This window comes from Crocuta crocuta, unplaced genomic scaffold (assembly GCF_008692635.1).
Source record: "Crocuta crocuta isolate KB4526 unplaced genomic scaffold, BGI_CrCroc_1.0 scaffold317, whole genome shotgun sequence".
Classification (NCBI taxonomy): Eukaryota; Metazoa; Chordata; class Mammalia; order Carnivora; family Hyaenidae; genus Crocuta; species Crocuta crocuta.
In genome coordinates this window covers 6,513,890-6,533,264 of record NW_027530984.1, presented here as the reverse complement: position 1 = coordinate 6,533,264, position 19,375 = coordinate 6,513,890, and the positions used below count along the sequence as shown (strand labels likewise).

The following is a 19,375-nucleotide window of genomic DNA, read 5'->3' as shown; positions in this document are numbered from 1 at the left end:
AGCCTCAATATAGATTTAGAAGCAGTCAGCTTTGGTGGATAGATGATGTGTTTTAGAAGGGAAAAAAAGATGACAATAAACTATTTGTAAAATAAATAAATAAATGGGAAAAAAAGGTCAATAGGGAAGGTAAGACATCTGGGCTTGAGGAAAATGACTTGAACCTAATGCTAAAAGAGGTAAATGATAGTGTCCAAAAGTATTTTGTGAAGAACATTTTCTTTATTTAATAGTTAAGGAAATAGAGTCAGGGAGGTCATGCCATTTTCTTTATTCCATAAACAGATAGCTAGAATATATTTTCCCAGCCTCTAGGAGTTTGGGTGGGACCGTGTGACTGAGCTCTGGCCACTTTCAGACTTAGCTTTTAAAAATTTCCTACATGATCCTTCACATTCTTGATCTTCCATCATCTGCTTTAGTAAAAGATTCAGTTGTCCTAGAGAAGGGCAGAACCACAGGATGAAGTACATGAACCAGTGCCCCAGAGAAAAGCTTTTTTTTACCTCTGTCATCATCTATACTTCCATGCCATGAATCCTGCCTACCATCCCATGGAAATGATGAGGAAAGGTCAGATCAGGATATAGTTTGAAGATGGAGCTAATACTACCTGCTGATTGATTTAACTTTAGGGGTGAACAGAATAGAATAATCAAGGATGCTATCTATGCCTTTAGTCTAAGCAGCTGGATAAATGGTGATGCCATTAAATCAGATAGGGAAGGCTTGCCGGTGAGTAGACCTTGAGGGGAGATCAAGTGTTCTGTTTCAAACACAGTAGGTAGACAAATAAATGTGGGAAATGTAAATGAATCATGAGAAGGAGTTAGTCAAATGAAGGTCTAGGACAGGTTTCTAAGTAGTAAGAACTGCAGAATTTTCAGGATTTGCATGAGATATGTTTTGAGTCGGGGCAGAAATGAGTCGGTTTTGCACGGGATCACCTTGTGAGAAAGTAAGTATGGAAAGTAGAACAGAAGAGACTTAAGGACTAAACCTTACATCACTACAGTATTTCAACTTCAGGCAAAGCATTTATCAATGGAGTTTAAAGAGAATCTAGTGAGGTAAGAAAGAAACTAGAACTGTCCTGGCATTTAAAAAAAAATAACATTTATACTTATTTTCTCATCAGTCTCTTTATTATAGATGAGGTGGTTCTTTTTCTATGGTTTTCTACACACCTCATAATTTATGATTCAATGATATATCATACTGTAATCATTTCAGACATTTTGAATAGAGGGTTAAATATATGAAGTGCAAACAATGCATATTACCATTTGAAGAGATGACTATATGAAGAGCTAAGATAAGTTCACAAGTATTCAGTGACAGCTATATCATATTCAGGGCCTGGCTGTGATTTTGAGACACTATCAATGTTAACATGGATCTCAATTGCAGAGATGTTAAAATATGAAAATATGTGTATCTTAGAATTATGAAATACACTACATAAGTGAAAGATCTATGGAACAATATCTATCTTTACTATATATGATAAAATAAAAGCATGTTATAAAATAACATTTTATTCACAGTTAAGTACAATGATTTCATGTTTTAAAATATTGGCTGTGAAGTACTAAGTTTGATTTTATGAACTATTAATGGTTCATGACTTGCAGTTTGAAAAATATGCCAATTTAGAACACAACTCTTATATAGATGTTTGGCAGTAAAGAGAAGAAAATGAGGTCAGTGTGTAGAGTTGAATGAAAGTTGTTTTTTATAACTTTGGTTGCATTTTTATAAGCTAAAGAAAGCCACCAAAAAAAAGAGAGTGGTAGAATATATTAGAATATACAGAGGAAGGGGGGAAAATTGAAGAGCAAGTTCTATATGGAAAAAAGCAGAAGGAGAGAATTATATGAAAAGTAAGTGTAGAGAAATCTTAGTAGTGAGTATTTTTCTTCCTTTCTTGCTCAGTGGAGCTCATGAGAGTTAATCTATTTCATTGAGCTTTCACAAGAAAAGATTTCAGATTTATTCATACTTTCTGATTCTGTTGTTTGTTTTCTATTTTATTACTTTGAGATATTCAATCTTTTAAGTATTTTTCAGGAATAGAGGCTGTTATATGTTGCTGTTTTTGTTAAGGCATACACATTCTTTTATCTTTAATTCTATTAATATTGACGATATTTACAGTTACATATTTTCCTCTGATTAGAATTTTTGCTGGATCTTAGTATTTTGTATGATACAGACTCTCTCTCATTGCTTTCTATGGACTGCAATTTTAGATCATTTTAATAAAATGTATTTAATACTTGATACATAATCATGATAGAAGACTCAAAGCTACCAAGGAGAAAGCCATGTTCTCATTTCTGTCTTCCAGTTACTCTCCCCAATATTTTATCCTAAAAGATATAATCCGTGCACATACAAAAGTACATCCATCTTTATGTGTGTGCGCTTCTAAAACTCAAACTGAAGCACAGTATACTTCCTGCGGTGTTCACTAACTTTTTTTTTTTACTAAGTAGTATGCACTCAAATGAAGTCTTTTCATTTGAGTACACAAGGAATTTCCAGGGTTTTTAAAAAAGAGTTTTTACAGTTATTGTTTTTTATTTTTACTTAATGAATGTGCAAAAGTTTATTTAAGCAATGCTCTCCATTTGATGAACATTTACACTATTTTATTAGATTCATTTCAAGAAGTAATTATGAAGGTAGACATGTAGTTCTCCTAAGAGTTAGTATCATACTAATATGATTTCATAGTCATGGGATTACTAGGTCAGTGAGAATATGTACTTTTAATATGGATAGATATTACTGAATATTCATCATAGGCACACTATTTTTCTGAAAAAACTTTTTTTACATCAACACATGAGTGTGACTCCTTTTCAGTTCCCTTGCTAACATAATGTATTTTCAAACATTTTGCTATTTACTGCTATGAATTCAGTATGTTTTAATTTTCACCTTCTATGTTACGTGAGTTTAGGTATCTTTCTTGTAAGTTTCAGAAAATTTGGATTTCATTTTCTGGGACCTGGATGTTTGTATACATTCACTATTTTTCTCTTAAGTTCTTGGACTTTTTTTTTAATTATAAGAGTGTTTAAATAGCAAAAAAATAGGCTCTTTCATATAATGTCATTTATAAATATTTTCCCAGTTTGATATTTCATTTTTTACTTCATTTTTAATGCAATTTATTTTTGCCAAAAAGAATTATTTTGTTATTAGAAAAAATGTATCAAGGGGCACCTGGGTGGCTCAGTCGGTTAAGCGTCTGACTTCGGCTCAGGTTATGATCTCACAGTTCATGGGTTCGAGCCGCACATCAGGCTCTGTGCTGACGGCTAGCTCAGAGCCTGGAGCCTGCTTCAGATTCTGTATCTCCCTTTCTCTCTGACCCTCCCCTGCTCACGCCATGTGTGTGTCTCTATGTCTCTCAGAAATAAATAAAAACATTTAAGGGGCGCCTGGGTGGCTTAGTCGGTTAAGGGTCCGACTTTCGCTTAGGTCATGATCTCGCGGTTCGTGGGTTTGAGCCCCGCGTCGGGCTCTGTGCTGACTGCCAGCTCAGAGCCTGGAGCCTGTTTCAGAGTCTGTCACTCCCTCTCTCTCTGACCCTCCCCTGCTCACACTGTCTCTCTCTCTCTCCCTCCTAGAAATAAATAAAAAACATTAAAAAAAAAAAGAAACATTTAAAAAAATTTTTAAAAAGAAAAAATTTATCAGTACTCTTTTTCATGGGTTTTGAGGTATGAGTCATACTTAGACATGCCTTCCCAAAGTATTATTATTCCACATTTTCTTCCAGTAATTCTTTACCTTTTTAACTTTTAAATATTTGATCCACTTTGCTTTAGGACATTATGTAAGCTAATGTAAGAATTCATTTCCCGATTAAAATAACTATAAAGACAAGACAAAACATATAAGATGATTGCCTTCAGGCATTACAAAATAACCAGTGCAGAGCTATGATCTTTGCAAATAGAAAAGAATTTAGTGCAAGCCCTCTATATGCCTTGGTTTTCTCTCCGAGAGAATTCTCCAAACCATAGCCAGAGAAACAGAAGCCAAGCAAAGAATGTATTATTTTCTGCGTAAAGGAAATATCAGTGTTTGTTGATGTTAAGATACCTCATGTTTAGGACTAGGATCCCAAAAAGGAGGGGGCTGCAAAGAAGGACCCCAAAAAGTCTGTAGAAATTCTTTATGGGTTCTCGGTCAATTCCTAAGCTACACATCTCAAGGCAAGATTCTGGGAAGATTAGATAGGAACAATTGCTCGGAAGCTGACAGCCTGCACAGACATTGCACAAGCTGCACAGTGCTAAGAAGACACAGTGGCTGTTTGGGCTCAGCCCAGATGGAGAGATACTGGTCAACATCCTGGGGCCTTACCAAGTAGAGCATAAAATACAGAAAATATGTATACATTTGATTATATAAAAATTTAAAACTAATTTACTGCTAAAGAAATACCATAGATCTAGACAAAGAAAACATAATATACTGGGACAATGTATCTGTGTAGTATACAGCAGAGTTAGTCTTCTTAATTTACAAAGAATTTATACAAAAAAGAGAGATACAGCCCAAAAGAATAATGTGCAGAAGATAAGATGATATGAATAGGTCATTTACTGAAAATATAGTGTGTGTATGTGTATGTATATATGTATGTATGTATATATATATGTATATACACACACACAAAGATACAAGTTCTTGAGAAGATGGAATGGTATTAAAGAGATTAGCCTTGGGGCGCCTCCTGCATGGCTCAGTCAGTTAAGCATCTGATTTCAGCTCTAGTCATAATCTCACAGTTCGTGTGTCCGAGCCCTATGTCAGGCTCTGTGCTGACAGCTCAGAGCCTGGAGCCTGCTTCAAATTCTCTGTCACCCTCTCTGTCTGCTCCTCCCCCGCTTGCACTCTGTCTCTCTATCTCTCAAAAATAAATGAACATGAAAACAATTTTTAAAAAGAGATTAACCTTAGAAGGGAAGAGGGGGCAGTTCTTCAGTTGTATTAGAAAGAAGAAGGGAATAGGTAGATTTGTCATATTTAGTGATAGAAAATTTTTCATGTTCCAATCTAACAGCTATTATGTTTCACTGTGAAGTAGGAGAGACAGATCACGTCCTGAGAATAAAGGGGGAGACAGTGAAGCAGGAATTTTGATGGTTGGGAAAGTTTGAAATAGTTACTTTGGAAAATGAGAGAGGAAGCTGAGTGGAGAAGCAGAATGATTCTCTGCCTAGTCCAATGATTTTTCCCGAGTGGCATACAGCAGCCCTGAAGCGGACATAGAGAACATGGAAAGTAAGATTCTGTCATTTTTTCTAACACTGGGATTTTTTCAGGTAGACGTAAAGGAAAACAGTGCAAGAGAGTTTTAGAATTTTAGCCAGATAATATACAAAGCAATAGACCTAAGCTGTGTAGAGAAGAGACAACAGGATAGATAGGGAGAAAATAGGGGAGTAGATAGACTTGGAGTACCAGTGAACTTAATGGAGAAGTGTATCAGGAGTAAATGAGTGAGCAAGCTGGAAGGATAGGAAGTTACAGTCAGTGAATGGAATGTGTGATTTTGTGAGTTTAGACATAGAGTAATTTTCGGGGATAACAAGATCCAGAGTGTAGCTACAAAAGTGACAGTTATGGAGTACTAGAAAGTTTTGAGATGGTGAAAACATTCAGTAACAGACCAAGTTATTGGATGAGCCATCTATAAGCATATTATAATCATCTATGCCCCAAATTCTAGGACAAGGACAATTTGGGCTGAAAAGGGAGATGGTGATCCAGGTGCTAAAGTTAATAAAGAAGCATGATCAGGGGCGCCTGGGTGTCTCAGATGACTAAGTGTCCGACTTCGGCTCAGGTCGTGATCTCAAAGTTTGTGAGCTCGAGCCTTGTGTTGGGCTCTATGCTGACAGCTCAGAGCCTGGACCCTGCTTAGGATTCTGTGACTCCCTCTGTCCCTGCCCCTCCCCCACTCATGTGCTGGCTGGCTCTCTCTCTCTCCCTCTCTCTATCTCTCTTTCTCTCTCTCTCAAAAACAAATAAACATTTTTAAAAAGGAGGCATGACCAGAAGGAAGATGATATCTTGGGGAGGATTAGAGGATGGTGCAGCTAAATAATATCCATCATAAAAGAGCTTTGTTGGTATTTATCTGTGGTGCCTAGATCTATGGGTGTAAGATGTGGAAGTGAAGGAAAGAGCTGTGACCAACTAAGTCTTACAGAAAGCAATATAAAGGAAGGTAGCTTTGCACATACAGGGATAATTTGAGGCAAAAAAACTCCAACAGAATTCATGCTTTTCTTGACCTTAAATAGGCCCATGTAGTCATGGAGTTTTAGCAAAGAGAAAGATATGAGATGTATCAGAAGGAGAGCCAGATAGGATTGCTAAAAGATAATCTACCTTGCTGCTTATTACATTTTAATTTTGTGTAGCTAATTGGGATAGATCTTTAAGTCTTCTTTGGAAACATATAGAGGTCCAGGTATGAACCAGAAACCAGTGTTGTGGTATTTCTCAATGATACATGGAAGTAGTGACATTGAAAGGAGTTATTGGAGGTGGTCTAGTTATGCTGGCTGTGTGAGATGGAAAAGTCAACACGTTTGATATACCCTGCCATCATTCTGTGAACAATGTTTTGGCAAGATGAGTTTTACATGGAAAACTTGAAAGAGATCAATTTGCCCACAAACTGTAGTTGCTAAATTGTCAATTCATGGTGCTAGATTATCTCTTTCATAAACAAAGTGGTGGCAGATATGAGATTAGTGAAGGCAGTAAACGTTTCTCTTTTTTTAAGTTTATCTACTTATTTTGAAAGAGAGATCGTATGTGCAAGTGANGAAAGAGATCAATTTGCCCACAAACTGTAGTTGCTAAATTGTCAATTCATGGTGCTAGATTATCTCTTTCATAAACAAAGTGGTGGCAGATATGAGATTAGTGAAGGCAGTAAACGTTTCTCTTTTTTTAAGTTTATCTACTTATTTTGAATGAAAGAGAGATCGTATGTGCAAGTGGTGGAAGGGCAGAGAGAGAGGGAGAAAAAGAATTCCAAACAGGCTCCACACTGTTAGTGTGCAGAGCCCAATGCGGGGCTCGATCCCATGAACTGTGAGATCATGAAATCAAGACTTGGACTCTTAAGGGGCACCTGGGTGTCTCAGTCAGTTACGCGTCCAACTTTGGCTCAGGTCATGGTCTCAGGGTCCATGAGTTCGAGCCCTATATCAGGCTCTGTGCTGACAGCTCAGAGCCTAGAGCCTGCTTTGGATTTTGTATCTCCCTCTCTGTCCCTCCCCTGCTCATGCTTGCTCGCGCTCTTTCTCTCTCTCTCTTTCTCTCAAAAATAAGTAAACATTTAAAAAAAAATAAAAAATTAAAAAAAAAGAGTTGGACTCTTAACAGGCTGAGTCACCCAAGTGTCCCTGAAAATTTCTGTCACCACCAGACTTGTGTTCATTTTGAAACAGCATAGATCTACTATAAAATTTGAGGGGTGTCTGGGTGACTCAGTCAGTTTAGCATCCGACTTTGACTCAGGTCATGAACTTGTGGTTCACTAGTTCGAGCCTCATGTCAGGCTCTGTGCTGACAGCTCAGAGCTTGGATCCTGCTTCAAATTCTGTGTCTCCTTCTCTCTCAGGTGCTCCCCCATTTGCACTCTGTCTCTTTCTCAAAAAAAATAAAAAATATATATATATATATAAAGATTTTTAAAAAGTGAAATGAAATGAAATAAATAAAATAAAGTTTGAATAACAGTCTTCTAATGGACTTGGGGTTGGACATGGGTATAAGTTACTCAGTAGGCCACCTAGCTAACATGTCCTTATGTAGGCCTGGACACATGTCCTATAGATGGTAACATATTGAAGGTATGGTCATATATTATTAGTCTGAAAAATGTTCCAGAGGACTGTTCAGTCTTGACTTGGAAAAAGCAAATATCTAAAAATAGAGAAATTTGTCTGCTTCTTCAAGTACTGCCTGGACAGCTGTGAAATTTCAGTGGACCTTCCTGGTTATAGGTACTTAACTGTTGCTTTCTCCTAACCCAGCCCAATATTTCAATTGCAGTTGTGGAATTCGACTACAGATTCAGACTTGATTTAAGCTAAACCTCTCTCAGACTCAGAACAAGAGAAAGATTGGCATGGGACAGTATTAGTCTGCATTTTTGGCCATATAATATAAATAGTGTTATGAAATTCAGTCTTTGAAAAAGAGGGCCATTGTATTATAGCTTGATGTAAATTTATTTATTTTGATTAATTGATACATTTATTTATATATTTATTATTTATTTACTTGCCTTTTTAAAGTTATTCTAGGCTATAGTCATCAGACATTATGATCACAGGGTTATTGGCCGATGCTGCAGGTTTTAAAGGCGGTCTTTGTAGAGAGTAGCGTTTTGCATAGGTTCAAGGTCAGGGGTCGTCCATCCCTGTATCTAAGGACAGAAGTGCTGCTTTTGTATTAGAGACATCTATTTCAGCGATAAAGGATTAGGGCAGGAAAAGTAGGCTAGGGTGTCAGTGAAGGTGAGTAGATTAATTCTTGAATTATTGAAAGACTAGTGTTCTGCTAGGATCTAAACAAAATGATTTCCTCCTTGCAATGACTTTATAGTGGAACAGTGACATTAGAGAAGTGATACCTGACCTGCAAATAACTATAAACCTCTGGATGTCTTTGATGGACTAGAGAGCTTGCCGTTCATGGGTATCGTATACCTTACTGGCTCTCACCAAAAACTTCGGATAAGATATGACTCAGAAATTTGATATTCAGGTTTTTGAATTTGTGTTTCTTAGGTTTCACCCTTCTTCCAGAAGGCCCAGAGTGACTGAACCAGGGGCTTATGTGCCTAACATTTGTTTTTATAGTATCCAACTACACACTGAGTAAAAGAACAATCCTTTTTAAATAACCAGGATTAATGACCCTCCCCTCACTCAAAAATATCATTTCCCTGCCTGTCTTCCTTCTTTCTTAACCTACATCCTTCATATAAGCTTTCCGATTCATATCTACTTTAGGGTCCCTTTTTTTACCTAGCTCTAGGTAACTGATGTAATCATTTCTCACTTCTTCCCTCTGTTCCTTACAATGGATTAAAGCAAAATTTGTAAAATCCTATTTTAATTTATTTGCTTTATATATTTACATATATATTTTTAATGTTTTATTTATTTCTAGGAGAGAGAGAGAGAGAGACAGAGTGAGCAGGGGAGGGTCAGAGAGAGAGGGAGTCACAGACTGAAACAGGCTCCAGGCTCTGAGCTGGCAGTCAGCACAGAGCCCGACGTGGGGCTCGAACCCACGAACCGCGAGATCATGACCTAAGTGAAAGTCGGACGCTTAACCGACTAAGCCACCCAGGCGCCCCTACATATTTTTTTAATTGAGAGAAAGAGATGGAGCAAAGAAATGAGGGCAGAGAGAGAGACAAAGAGAATCCCAGGAGGGGCAGAGAGAGAGAGAAGAAAGAAAGAGTGAAGGGAGGCTCACCTGAAGCAGAGCTCTTGTTCACCTGAAGCAGGCCTGGAGCTCCCCTGATGCAGAACTCTAACTCACAAACCATGAGATCATGACCTAAGCTGAAATCAGATCCTTAACGACTGAGCTACCCAGGCCCCCTCTATTTATGTATTTTTAAGGCAGATTTCTTACTTAGGTAAGCCAAGCAACTGGGTCTTTGGAACAGTAGGCATTTCAGGGTTTTGCAAACTCGTCAGAAAATTAATATATCATTCTATAGAATCTTTAATACATTTGTACCAAGCAGAAAACAATTAATTATAAAACATTCTATAACATCATTTTGAAAGGAAAATTTTGCTACAAACTAAAATGAAAGCAACTTTAACTCATATTTAAATTATACTACTTTGTTTCAAGGACATGGGAATTCATTTCAGAAAAGACTTTTTTTAGGGGAAAATATGAGAAGATTGCTGAAATTTCCAATTTCAGTATTTCCTTGAGTTCATTTTCTTAGTTAAATCACTTTTATAACCTAACTAAAAATTGGTAACCATGTTATTTAAATGATGAGATTTGAGACTTTTTCTAACTAAATGTTTTCTCCTTTTTTGTAGAGGATCTCTGTCGAGAAGGCCTTATACACCAGGAATAGTTTGTGCTCAATGTAGCAGATATGACAGATGCACAGATTTTCTATGCAGTAAGATGAAGAAAATAACTTAAACATAAAAAATCCATAACACATTCTACAAGAAAAATGTAGTGTTAAGCACTAGTTTTTCATTGTCACGTTAATAATGTTCTTTTGATCAGAGTGGTGTTATTATATTATCAAAAGAGGTTTGAAGTCGGTTCATCTTTAGATTTTTCTAGACTGCACAGCTATTTCTGTCCCCTCTTACCCCTGTTCTTGCCCCTGGAGACATACCACAATGTCTGAAAGAAAGAATGAGAATGAACAATTTTCCTCTGAAAACACTGCCCAGTTAATTCCTGATATAGCAGCCTGTTTGAAAATGACTGCTCTAAAGGATAGGATGTTCTAAAATATTTATAAAAAGAAAAGAAGTAAAGTAGTAAATGTTTAACAGCCTTTTATTTTAGCCCCTCCACCCCCCACCCCCAATATTCAAAAGATGAAAGTAGAAAATATGTTTGGTTAAATTTTTCGTTTAATTTTTCCAAACATAAGAGCATATAATCCAAAAGCATAACTACCCCTGGAATATATGATGCTAATAGAATGTGCTAAGGGATAAATTTCAGACACTAAGGGACACAATGTGATTTGTGATGAAGAAACTAATGGATGGTTTCATCATAATGCCACTGCTGAGATGAATCCACCTGACATTTTTGTCCTTATTTCACTTGAATCAAGATGCAGAATCTTGCTCTTTTTCTTTCCCTTTTCACTCTCCTCCTAAAAAATTCAATCCTAAAACCATTAAGTATGTCAGAACAAGGTAGGCATCCACATAGAGGGCCACAAGATGTGGCATATTAGAGCGCAAGCAGAATGACAAGGGATTCATACCTGGTGCAGAGAACTTAAGGGGACAGCCTATGCAGGGTGAGGACAAGGTCCACATAGGAATATGTGGTCTTGAATAAGAGGTTAGAGCCCCTTTGCAATAAAGTGAGTGTCCATCCATGAGGTCAGGCTTGGGTTTTCAGAGACAGAACAGGATGAAGGGATCTCAATACCGAGATGGCTCAGTATGTGGTATATGAGCCCAAGTATGTGGAAGAGAACATCATCATGGGGTGGGAGGAAGAAGCCTGGCATAGAGTATCAGAGACTAAGCAGGTAAGGACTGCATCCATGGAGGAATGGTTTGGCACTGGTTGTTGGAGCCCAGGCAGAATGAGGAAAGGATTTACATAGAGGAGTGGCCTGGCAAGAGGTATTAAAACCTACACAGGTAAGGGGAAGGCCATGTTTATGGGCAATTTTACATGAGGTGTCAGAATCCAAACTAGGTAATGAAAGCTTTAATATAGGGGAGGTGGCCTGCATTGGAGGGGTCAGAGCCCTAGTGGAGTAAGGAGGGACTCTATACACTAGAGAAGCCCAAAGCTGGGTTTCACAATATGAGCTAGGTGGGAGGGGATCCAAGTGGAGGGTCAGCCTATAGGTTGCCAAGTTAAATACAGGATGCCCAGTTAAATTTGAACTTCAGGGTAAACACACACACAAAATACTTTTAATATAAGTATATTCCAAATGTTGCATGGGATATACTTAACCAAGAATTTCTTTGTTGTTTTCTACAATTTGAATTCAACAAGGCATCCTACATATTTTTAAAAGTTTATATTTAAATTTCATTTAGTTAACATACAGTGTAACATTAGTTTCAGGTGTACAATATAGCAATTCCACACTTCCATACAACATCCAGTGCTCACCACAAGTTCACTCCTTAATCCCCATCACTTATTTCACCTAACCCCTCATCCACCTCCCTTCTGGTAATCATCAATTTGTTTTCTATAGTTAAGAGTCTGTTTCTTGCTTTGTCTCTCTCTTTTTTTTCCCTTTGCTCATTTGTTTTGTTTCTTAAAGTCCACATATGAGAGAAGTCATATGGTATTTTTCGTTCTCTGGCTGACTTATTTCACTTAGCATAATACTCTGGAGCTCCATCCACACCATTGCAAATGGCAACATCCTATATGTATATTTACTAAATCTGGCAATTCCACCAGCCTAGTGTAGGGTGCAAGAGTCCAAGTAAGGTGAAGAAGGCACCCATGTAGGAGAGAGAAGAGAGGCAATAATGTAGACTGGACATATATTGAGGGGATTTATCAAGTATACAAATAGATTAAGAATAATGTGGGGCGCCTGGGTGGCTTAGTCAGTTAAGCATCCGACTTTCACTTAGGTCATGATCTCGCGGTTCGTGGGTTCGAGCCCCGCGTCGGGCTCTGTGCTGACTGCCAGCTCAGAGCCTGGAGCCTGTTTCGGAGTCTGACTCCCTCTCTCTCTGACCCTCCCCTGCTCACGCTGTCTCTCTCTCCTAGAAATAAATAAAAAAACATTAAAAAAAAAAAAAGATTAAGAATAATGGGCACCAGTTTTCTCTCTGTCATAGGATGAAGTATAAATACGTAATGGGAGAAAACAAGCATAAATCTTGTGATAAATTGGAATTAGAGGTATTGGAACTTAAGGATTTCAAAATATATAAGTAAACATAGTTGTAAATATTTGTGTACATATATACACGTATATATATTCCCTAGCTCTGAGATGGCTTTGGAGAAATGGCTTCCCACCCCCAAAGGAATGAGCACAGCAAGCACTCAGATCTAGGTTCCAAATTCAGGCCTGCACTAAAAGAAACCCGGGCTCGCTGAAGAAAGGTTCCAGAGCTGGGGCAGGGAAAATATAAGATAAACCCAGACCATCTTTTTATACTTGTAAGCAAAGAAGTGCTCAAAGAGTGATGGGGTCATATAGCAAAATAGACACACAAGGACACAGGTGCTACTTTAAAGGGCTCTGAGTGGTCAAATATGGGACAATTTAAGTACTGAAATAATAATAGTAATTGATTAGAACTCATGGGATACAACAGGAAACTATGATTCATACTAATATAAATTAATAAATGAATAAATTAGAAGTTTGATGAGGAACAAAGTCTTGATAGTTGCAAAGTAACTCCCCATGAAAATATTTAATTACTAGTGGGAAAAGAGTAATTTCACAACAGAGCAGCCTGGCAGACACCGCCATAAAAAGGGACCAATGTGAACATCATCAGCAATGGGAAAAAACAAAAAACAAAAACAAAAAAGCCAACCCTACACCACCTAAGAGGATGCAAGGAGAAAAACACAGCATATCTTCTGTGGTACTCCTGCCAAAGATGTACAACCACATCCAATCACAGAGAAACATTAAATAAGTCCAAATTTCAGATTTGTTGAGGATCTGTCAGCAAAATAGCTAGCATGCTGTCTTCAAAAATGTCAAGATCATGAATGTCAAATAAAAAATGAAGCACTGTCCCAGGCTAAAGAAAATAAAGACATGAAAACTAAATGCAATGCATGCTTTTCAACATGATCTTTTGTTACAAAGGACACTATTAGCACAGCTAGCAAAACACTGAATGAGGTCCAAAGACAGTAGTAATGTTATAATGTTAATTTCCTGATTTTGTTGTTTGTGTTATGGTTATGTAGAAGAATGTCCTTGTTTGTAGGAAATACTAAGTACTCCAAGATATTAAGGTATCATATTGGCAACTTGCACTAAGATGGTTCAAAATAAAAGTTATTTATACTGTACTGCAACTTTTTTTCTAAGTGAGTAATCCTCTTAAATTAAAAAATATTTTTAATGCAAAATCTAAGGAAAGCAAATCAATTTGAAGTTTTTTGTTACAGTCCAGGGGAGAGATGAGATTCATATTGGAGTATTTATAAGAGAAATAGAGATAATGAGACAAAATTAGCCAGTCTTGGAGACTAATTTGATATGATGAGAAAAAGAGAGAGTCTAATATAAATATCATGTTTGGTGCAGTTGAGATATGAATTATATGAAGAGAGGAAGCTATGGAAAATAAATGATAGATTTTGATCATCATTAGCTTTAAATACCTGTTTAACATCTGAGTACATAAGACTAGTAAGCTTAGGGTACAGATCAGGACTCTATTTCAGAATCATTAGCATATAGACAACACTAAAAATATGAAAAAGGAAGTACTCACCCAGGTACAACACATAGAGAAAGAAGAATAGTATGCCAAGAATAGGATCCTGGGGCGGTGGGGGAGGGGATGAGAAACATTGAAAGAGAATGGGGGAAACAGTAAAAGAGGGACAGAAAGAAGAGGATACCCCAGTGTGGCCTTTTATTAAAGTGTGCTTATTGAATTGGCAGTATGGGAGATTGTTAAGTCTGGGTTTCAACATCTGAGCAAGGTAGGAGGGGATCCAAGTGGAGGATTAGCCTGAAGGTTGCCAGATTAAATATAGGATGTCCAGATAAGTTTGAATTCCAGGTAAACAAAAATATTTTTAGTGTATCTCAAATATTCTAATGAAGAACTTAAAATCATTTTGAAAGCAGTACAAGGAATCAAAAATGCAGGAAAATAGTCAGGGATATGGAGGACTTAAAAAGACTAAGGAGAAAATTATAAATAAGCACTGATAAATCAGATTCAACATGTGAATAATTGGAGGCCCTGAAGAACAGAACAAAAATAATAGAACAGAAAATAAAGCTATAGATAGATATACAGATATTTAAAGAAATAATAAAAGTTTCAAAAATAGAAGTTCTTGAATCTAAACATTGAAATGCCTACTGTTGAATGTAAACTGGTGCAGCTATTGTGGAAAACAGGAAGAGTTTCCTCAAAAAGTTGAAAATAGATCACATGATCCAGTAATTCTACTTCTGCATATTTCTTTGAAGAAAATGAAAACACGAACTCAAGTATATGTAGATGTATATGATATGCACCGATACGTTAATTGCAGCAGTATTTACAATAGCCAAGATATTAAACCCATATCTTGTGTCCATTGATAAACAATGGATAAAGAACATGTGATACACACACACACACACACACACACACACACACACACACTGCAATACTATTCAGCCATATAAAAGAATGAAAATCTTGCCATTTGTGATAACATGGAGGGCCCTTATGCTAAGTGAAATGTCAGAAAAAGAAAGGTACAATATGATCTTCTATATAAAACCAGCAAACAAAAAAACACAAAAAACCAAACTTATAGATATAAAGAACAGATTGGTTGGTTGCCAGAGGTGGAGGTGGGTGGATGGCAAAACGGGTAAAAGAGGATCAAAGGTACAAACTTCAACTTCGAGTTATAATTAAGTCATGAGGATATAATGTAGAGCATAGTGACTATACTTAATAATAAGGTATTGCATATTTGAAAATTGCTAAGAGAGTAGAACTTAAAATCTCTCATCACAAGGAAAAAAAACATTTGTAACTACATATGATGACAGATGTTCACTAGATTTATTGTGGTAGTGATTTCAAACTAAATGCAAATATTAGATCATTATACTGTATACCTGAAAGTAATATAATGTTATATGTCAATCATACCTCAATTGAAAATAAATAAATAAAATAAAAACAACCTTGTATAGATTAAAAAAAGAAAGAAAATGCATTCCGTATGCCAGGAAAAAATGATGCCAAATAGTCTCCATTTAGACACTGTCTAGTGAATTAGAGGAAAAGAAAGACTCCCTTAAGCATCCAAACCAAAATGTAAAATAATTCATTAGAGTTTAATAGTCTGGGTTGAATCAAGAAAACAGCCACTTTAAATATTCAGACAATATACTGTTTTTCATAGAATATAAAGCGTAAATGAATGATGGAAACTCTAGAAGAGCACAGATCACAGAAGTTGCCATGAAAAGGCAGAGAAACTGTAGTTAAAAGGTCAGGGAAGCAGACACTGAAGACCTCCTTAGCTTGAAGCACCAAAACAAGTGGTTCTCAAAAGCTTACCAGAAAATTTGAGAATCTTTGAGAAAGCTCTCACTAAACGCTGTCAGTGTTTGGCAGCAAAGCAGACAGTTTCCCATCCTACTAAGAAGCCACTGTGAATCTCACATCTGTTCAGGTATCTGGGTAACGACCACCTTGGGAGAATAACGGTCTCCACTTCTCTTACATTTTCCAAATTTCACTTGCATTCATGTCATTGGCAACTCTAACCTGAAGCTATACAGAGAAAGGGATTCACAGAAAGGTAGTTAGTTCCCAGTTTCAGGTCTGCATCACAGGGTTGATTTTCCATGANTATTGTTATTTTCCAAGGAACCTCCACACTGTTTTCCAGAGTGGCTGTTTTTTTTTTTTTATTACAAATAGTTTGGTGTTAAACTTTTCTACAAGAACAGTCAATGCTTAAAAAACAGTGGAATAATGACTATATCTATATTGTCCTTAATGCTGTACATAAATTTAGACAAACCTATTATTCAAGTACAAGTAGATGGACAAATGTTGTGGGAACATAAAGAAACTTGTGGTGCAGTTCTCATGAGCACTTTCTCAGTAAACCCCTAGAGGATGGCTTTCACCAAAAAGAAGAGATGAATGGAAAAATAAAAGCCGCATTGAAAGAATTATCCATAAGCACTGAATATTCATTGACAAAGATTAAAACAGATTTGAAGTCTGTAGTTATTTAAAAAAGTAAATATGTATAATTGGCAATATACAAAAGATATAATTAATAAAATTTGGGAGAAGAAGAGAAGGTAGAAAAATGTGCTTAATTTCTTCATCTTCTATAGCCAGGGGCCAAAAGATATGATTTAAAACTGATAAATGAAACAATAGAAATATAAGCAAATTTAAATGTATTTAAAAATTCAATCAAGTACGAAAGTAAGAGTGTAATCAGTGAAGATTAGTGATGACAAATGAAGGAAAGTACAAATAAGAAACGTGCTAATTACATCATTGCTCAAACTGATCACATACATGGAATGAAGTAGAGAAAATAAAGACTATGTGGTAAAAGATTTTTTTAAAGGAGCTGTAAAATAGAAATCATTACATAAAATATGAAGTAAAATAAAACCAAGCACAAAGAGCTAAAATAACTGCAAATAATCAGTAGGTCAGTTCATCTCTAAGGTTGTCTGAAGAGTGATTTCTAAATTTTCTTAAGAGTAGTGTTAGTTGCAAGACAAAACCTCTCGGTTGCCATTGGGTTCTCTATGTGTGAGAACTATTATCCTCACTCTCCTTCCTAATGGAATCCAGGCATGATTGTCTGACTGTCTCCGCCCCAGTGAGCAGAGGAAAGAAATTTATTTCCTGAAAAGTATTATGATAGCATTAGGCTAGATAGCAAAAACAATGAGTCCCAGGCTATGGAATTAACTTTGCTAAGAAATGAAGAGCAACTGAAAGCTTCTGAACATAAGAATCGATGAGGAAAACGAGTAGATTCTGAAGATTAATTTGTAATGATCTGGAGGGGAAAAGAGAATGCAGGTAAGAGATACTATAGAAGCCTAGAATGTTAAAGCCAGAAAAATCTTTAGCAGACAGAAGTGAAGTGATTTGTATAAGGAGGCAATGATTCAGAGACAAAATTAGTAATAGAATCCACATGTTCTCATTCTTATACTTCTATGTGCTCTTTAGCAGAGCAGGCTGACTTTTACTAAACAAGAATATATTATATTTTATGATGAGGTACTGGCTGGAGGAGGCATATCAAAGATGGCAGCATAATGCTTGAGAACTAGGAGAAATCATTATTTTTAGAAAAATTATCTTATTTCTAGGGAAAGAAGGAATGTTATATAATTCTTTATGGACTTTCTTTTTCTTTTTAGGTAATGCAGATCGTGACGAAGCCGTATGTATGTATTGTTGTCCTTTATTTCTTAGACAGTTTAACTACTTTATGTGCAATCCAGCTTTCAATTGCTTCTCTATTTACAGATTACCAATATTGGTATCCAAGATGGGAAGTTCCCCGGCCAATTGTGTGTGACCCACTGTGCTTATTGGTCTTCTTTCTGAGAACGCTATGTTTCTCAGTATGTGTCACAATTGTTTTGATAATACAGTCTCGGTTTCCAAACATATTGTTGGAGGAAGAGATACTATTTGCTTCCGAAGTAGTTGAAGAAAAGCCAGAAAAGGTAGAAGGAAGGGAAGAGGGGATAAAGGAAGAGAAGATGAAAATGGAGGAAGAGGACAAGGGAAAGAAGGAAGAGGAAGTGGAGGAAGTGGAGGAAGAGGAAGAAATGGAGGAAGAGGAGCAGGAAGAGGAAGAGGGGGAGGCAGAGGAAGGGGAGGGGTAAGATTTACCTCCATGATAGGACAAAAGTATAATACAGAAAAAAAAAAAAAGGGTGGGCAAGGAATAAAACACACATCTTTAACAAAAAATATTTACAAACCATTACTACAATATGTTTTATTATCTTATACTCATTCAACAAATTTAAGTTTGAAAAGCATAGAAACAAATTTTAAAAACATATATTTTATAGTACATATTATAAGGCAAGCTCTTGGACACTAAGAACAGATAAAGATGTGAGGATAGAAATACTAAAAAAGATTTGACTAATCTAATTAGTTTTAAGATTTTACTGTGCTATCCTTATAAAGGAAGGCATTCCCATTCTCTAAATATGTTTCTATTTCTGTTTTTTAAATACTTCTTACATAGGTTAATAAGTTTCTCAAGTCTTAAGATTATACATGTAATGTGCTTAGGATTATTTCAACTAAGGATAACCATTTAATAACTTTTGGTTTTGTTGTTTTCATCATCACTATTATAGCTGTTAATTGGTAGTGATGATGATGATGGCATGTGATATCAATGTGATCAAGGCATGTGATATCAAGGCATTGAATATCATTATGTATATTTGTACTATGTGCGTCTGAAATGTTTAAGTGATACTTGTACATGCTGTTAGGAGACAAATTTTTATTTCTATTTCATGTTTAATACTTCATCAAAGCCTTGTAATTCTTTCTAGGCTATATAATTTGTTGCCACCAAGGGCAAATAATTGTCAAAAGTTTAATTATTTGTGATTGAGCAACCTGGCTGCTTCCAACTTTATGTGGTAAAATAAAATAAAATTTTAAAAGTTATAAAAGTGTAGTTATTCAATATGTACAGTAAAAGTTCAAAAATTAATAATATAAATTATTTTTTTTATTTTGAAAGAGAGAGAGAGAGGGAGAGAATCCCAAGCAGTGGGGCTCGATCTCATGAACCATGAGATCATGACCTAACCAGAAGCTGGAGCCACCCAGGTACCCCATAAATTAATAAAAAA

At 36.2% G+C, this 19,375-nt stretch overlaps 1 protein-coding gene across 1 annotated transcript in view; it reads left to right on the top strand.

The window, feature by feature from the left end:
- Positions 1–19,156, top strand: part of GLIPR1L2 (GLIPR1 like 2) — a 30,081-nt gene extending 10,925 nt beyond the window's left edge. Inside the window, exons 4-6 of the mRNA XM_077770186.1 lie at positions 10,128–10,213; positions 17,903–17,929; positions 18,012–19,156. Coding sequence (XP_077626312.1) covers positions 10,128–10,213; positions 17,903–17,929; positions 18,012–18,376 — 478 coding nt within the window. The 3' untranslated portion in view covers positions 18,377–19,156. The remainder of the gene's footprint in view (positions 1–10,127; positions 10,214–17,902; positions 17,930–18,011) is intronic.
- The last annotated feature ends 219 nt before the right edge of the window (positions 19,157–19,375 follow it).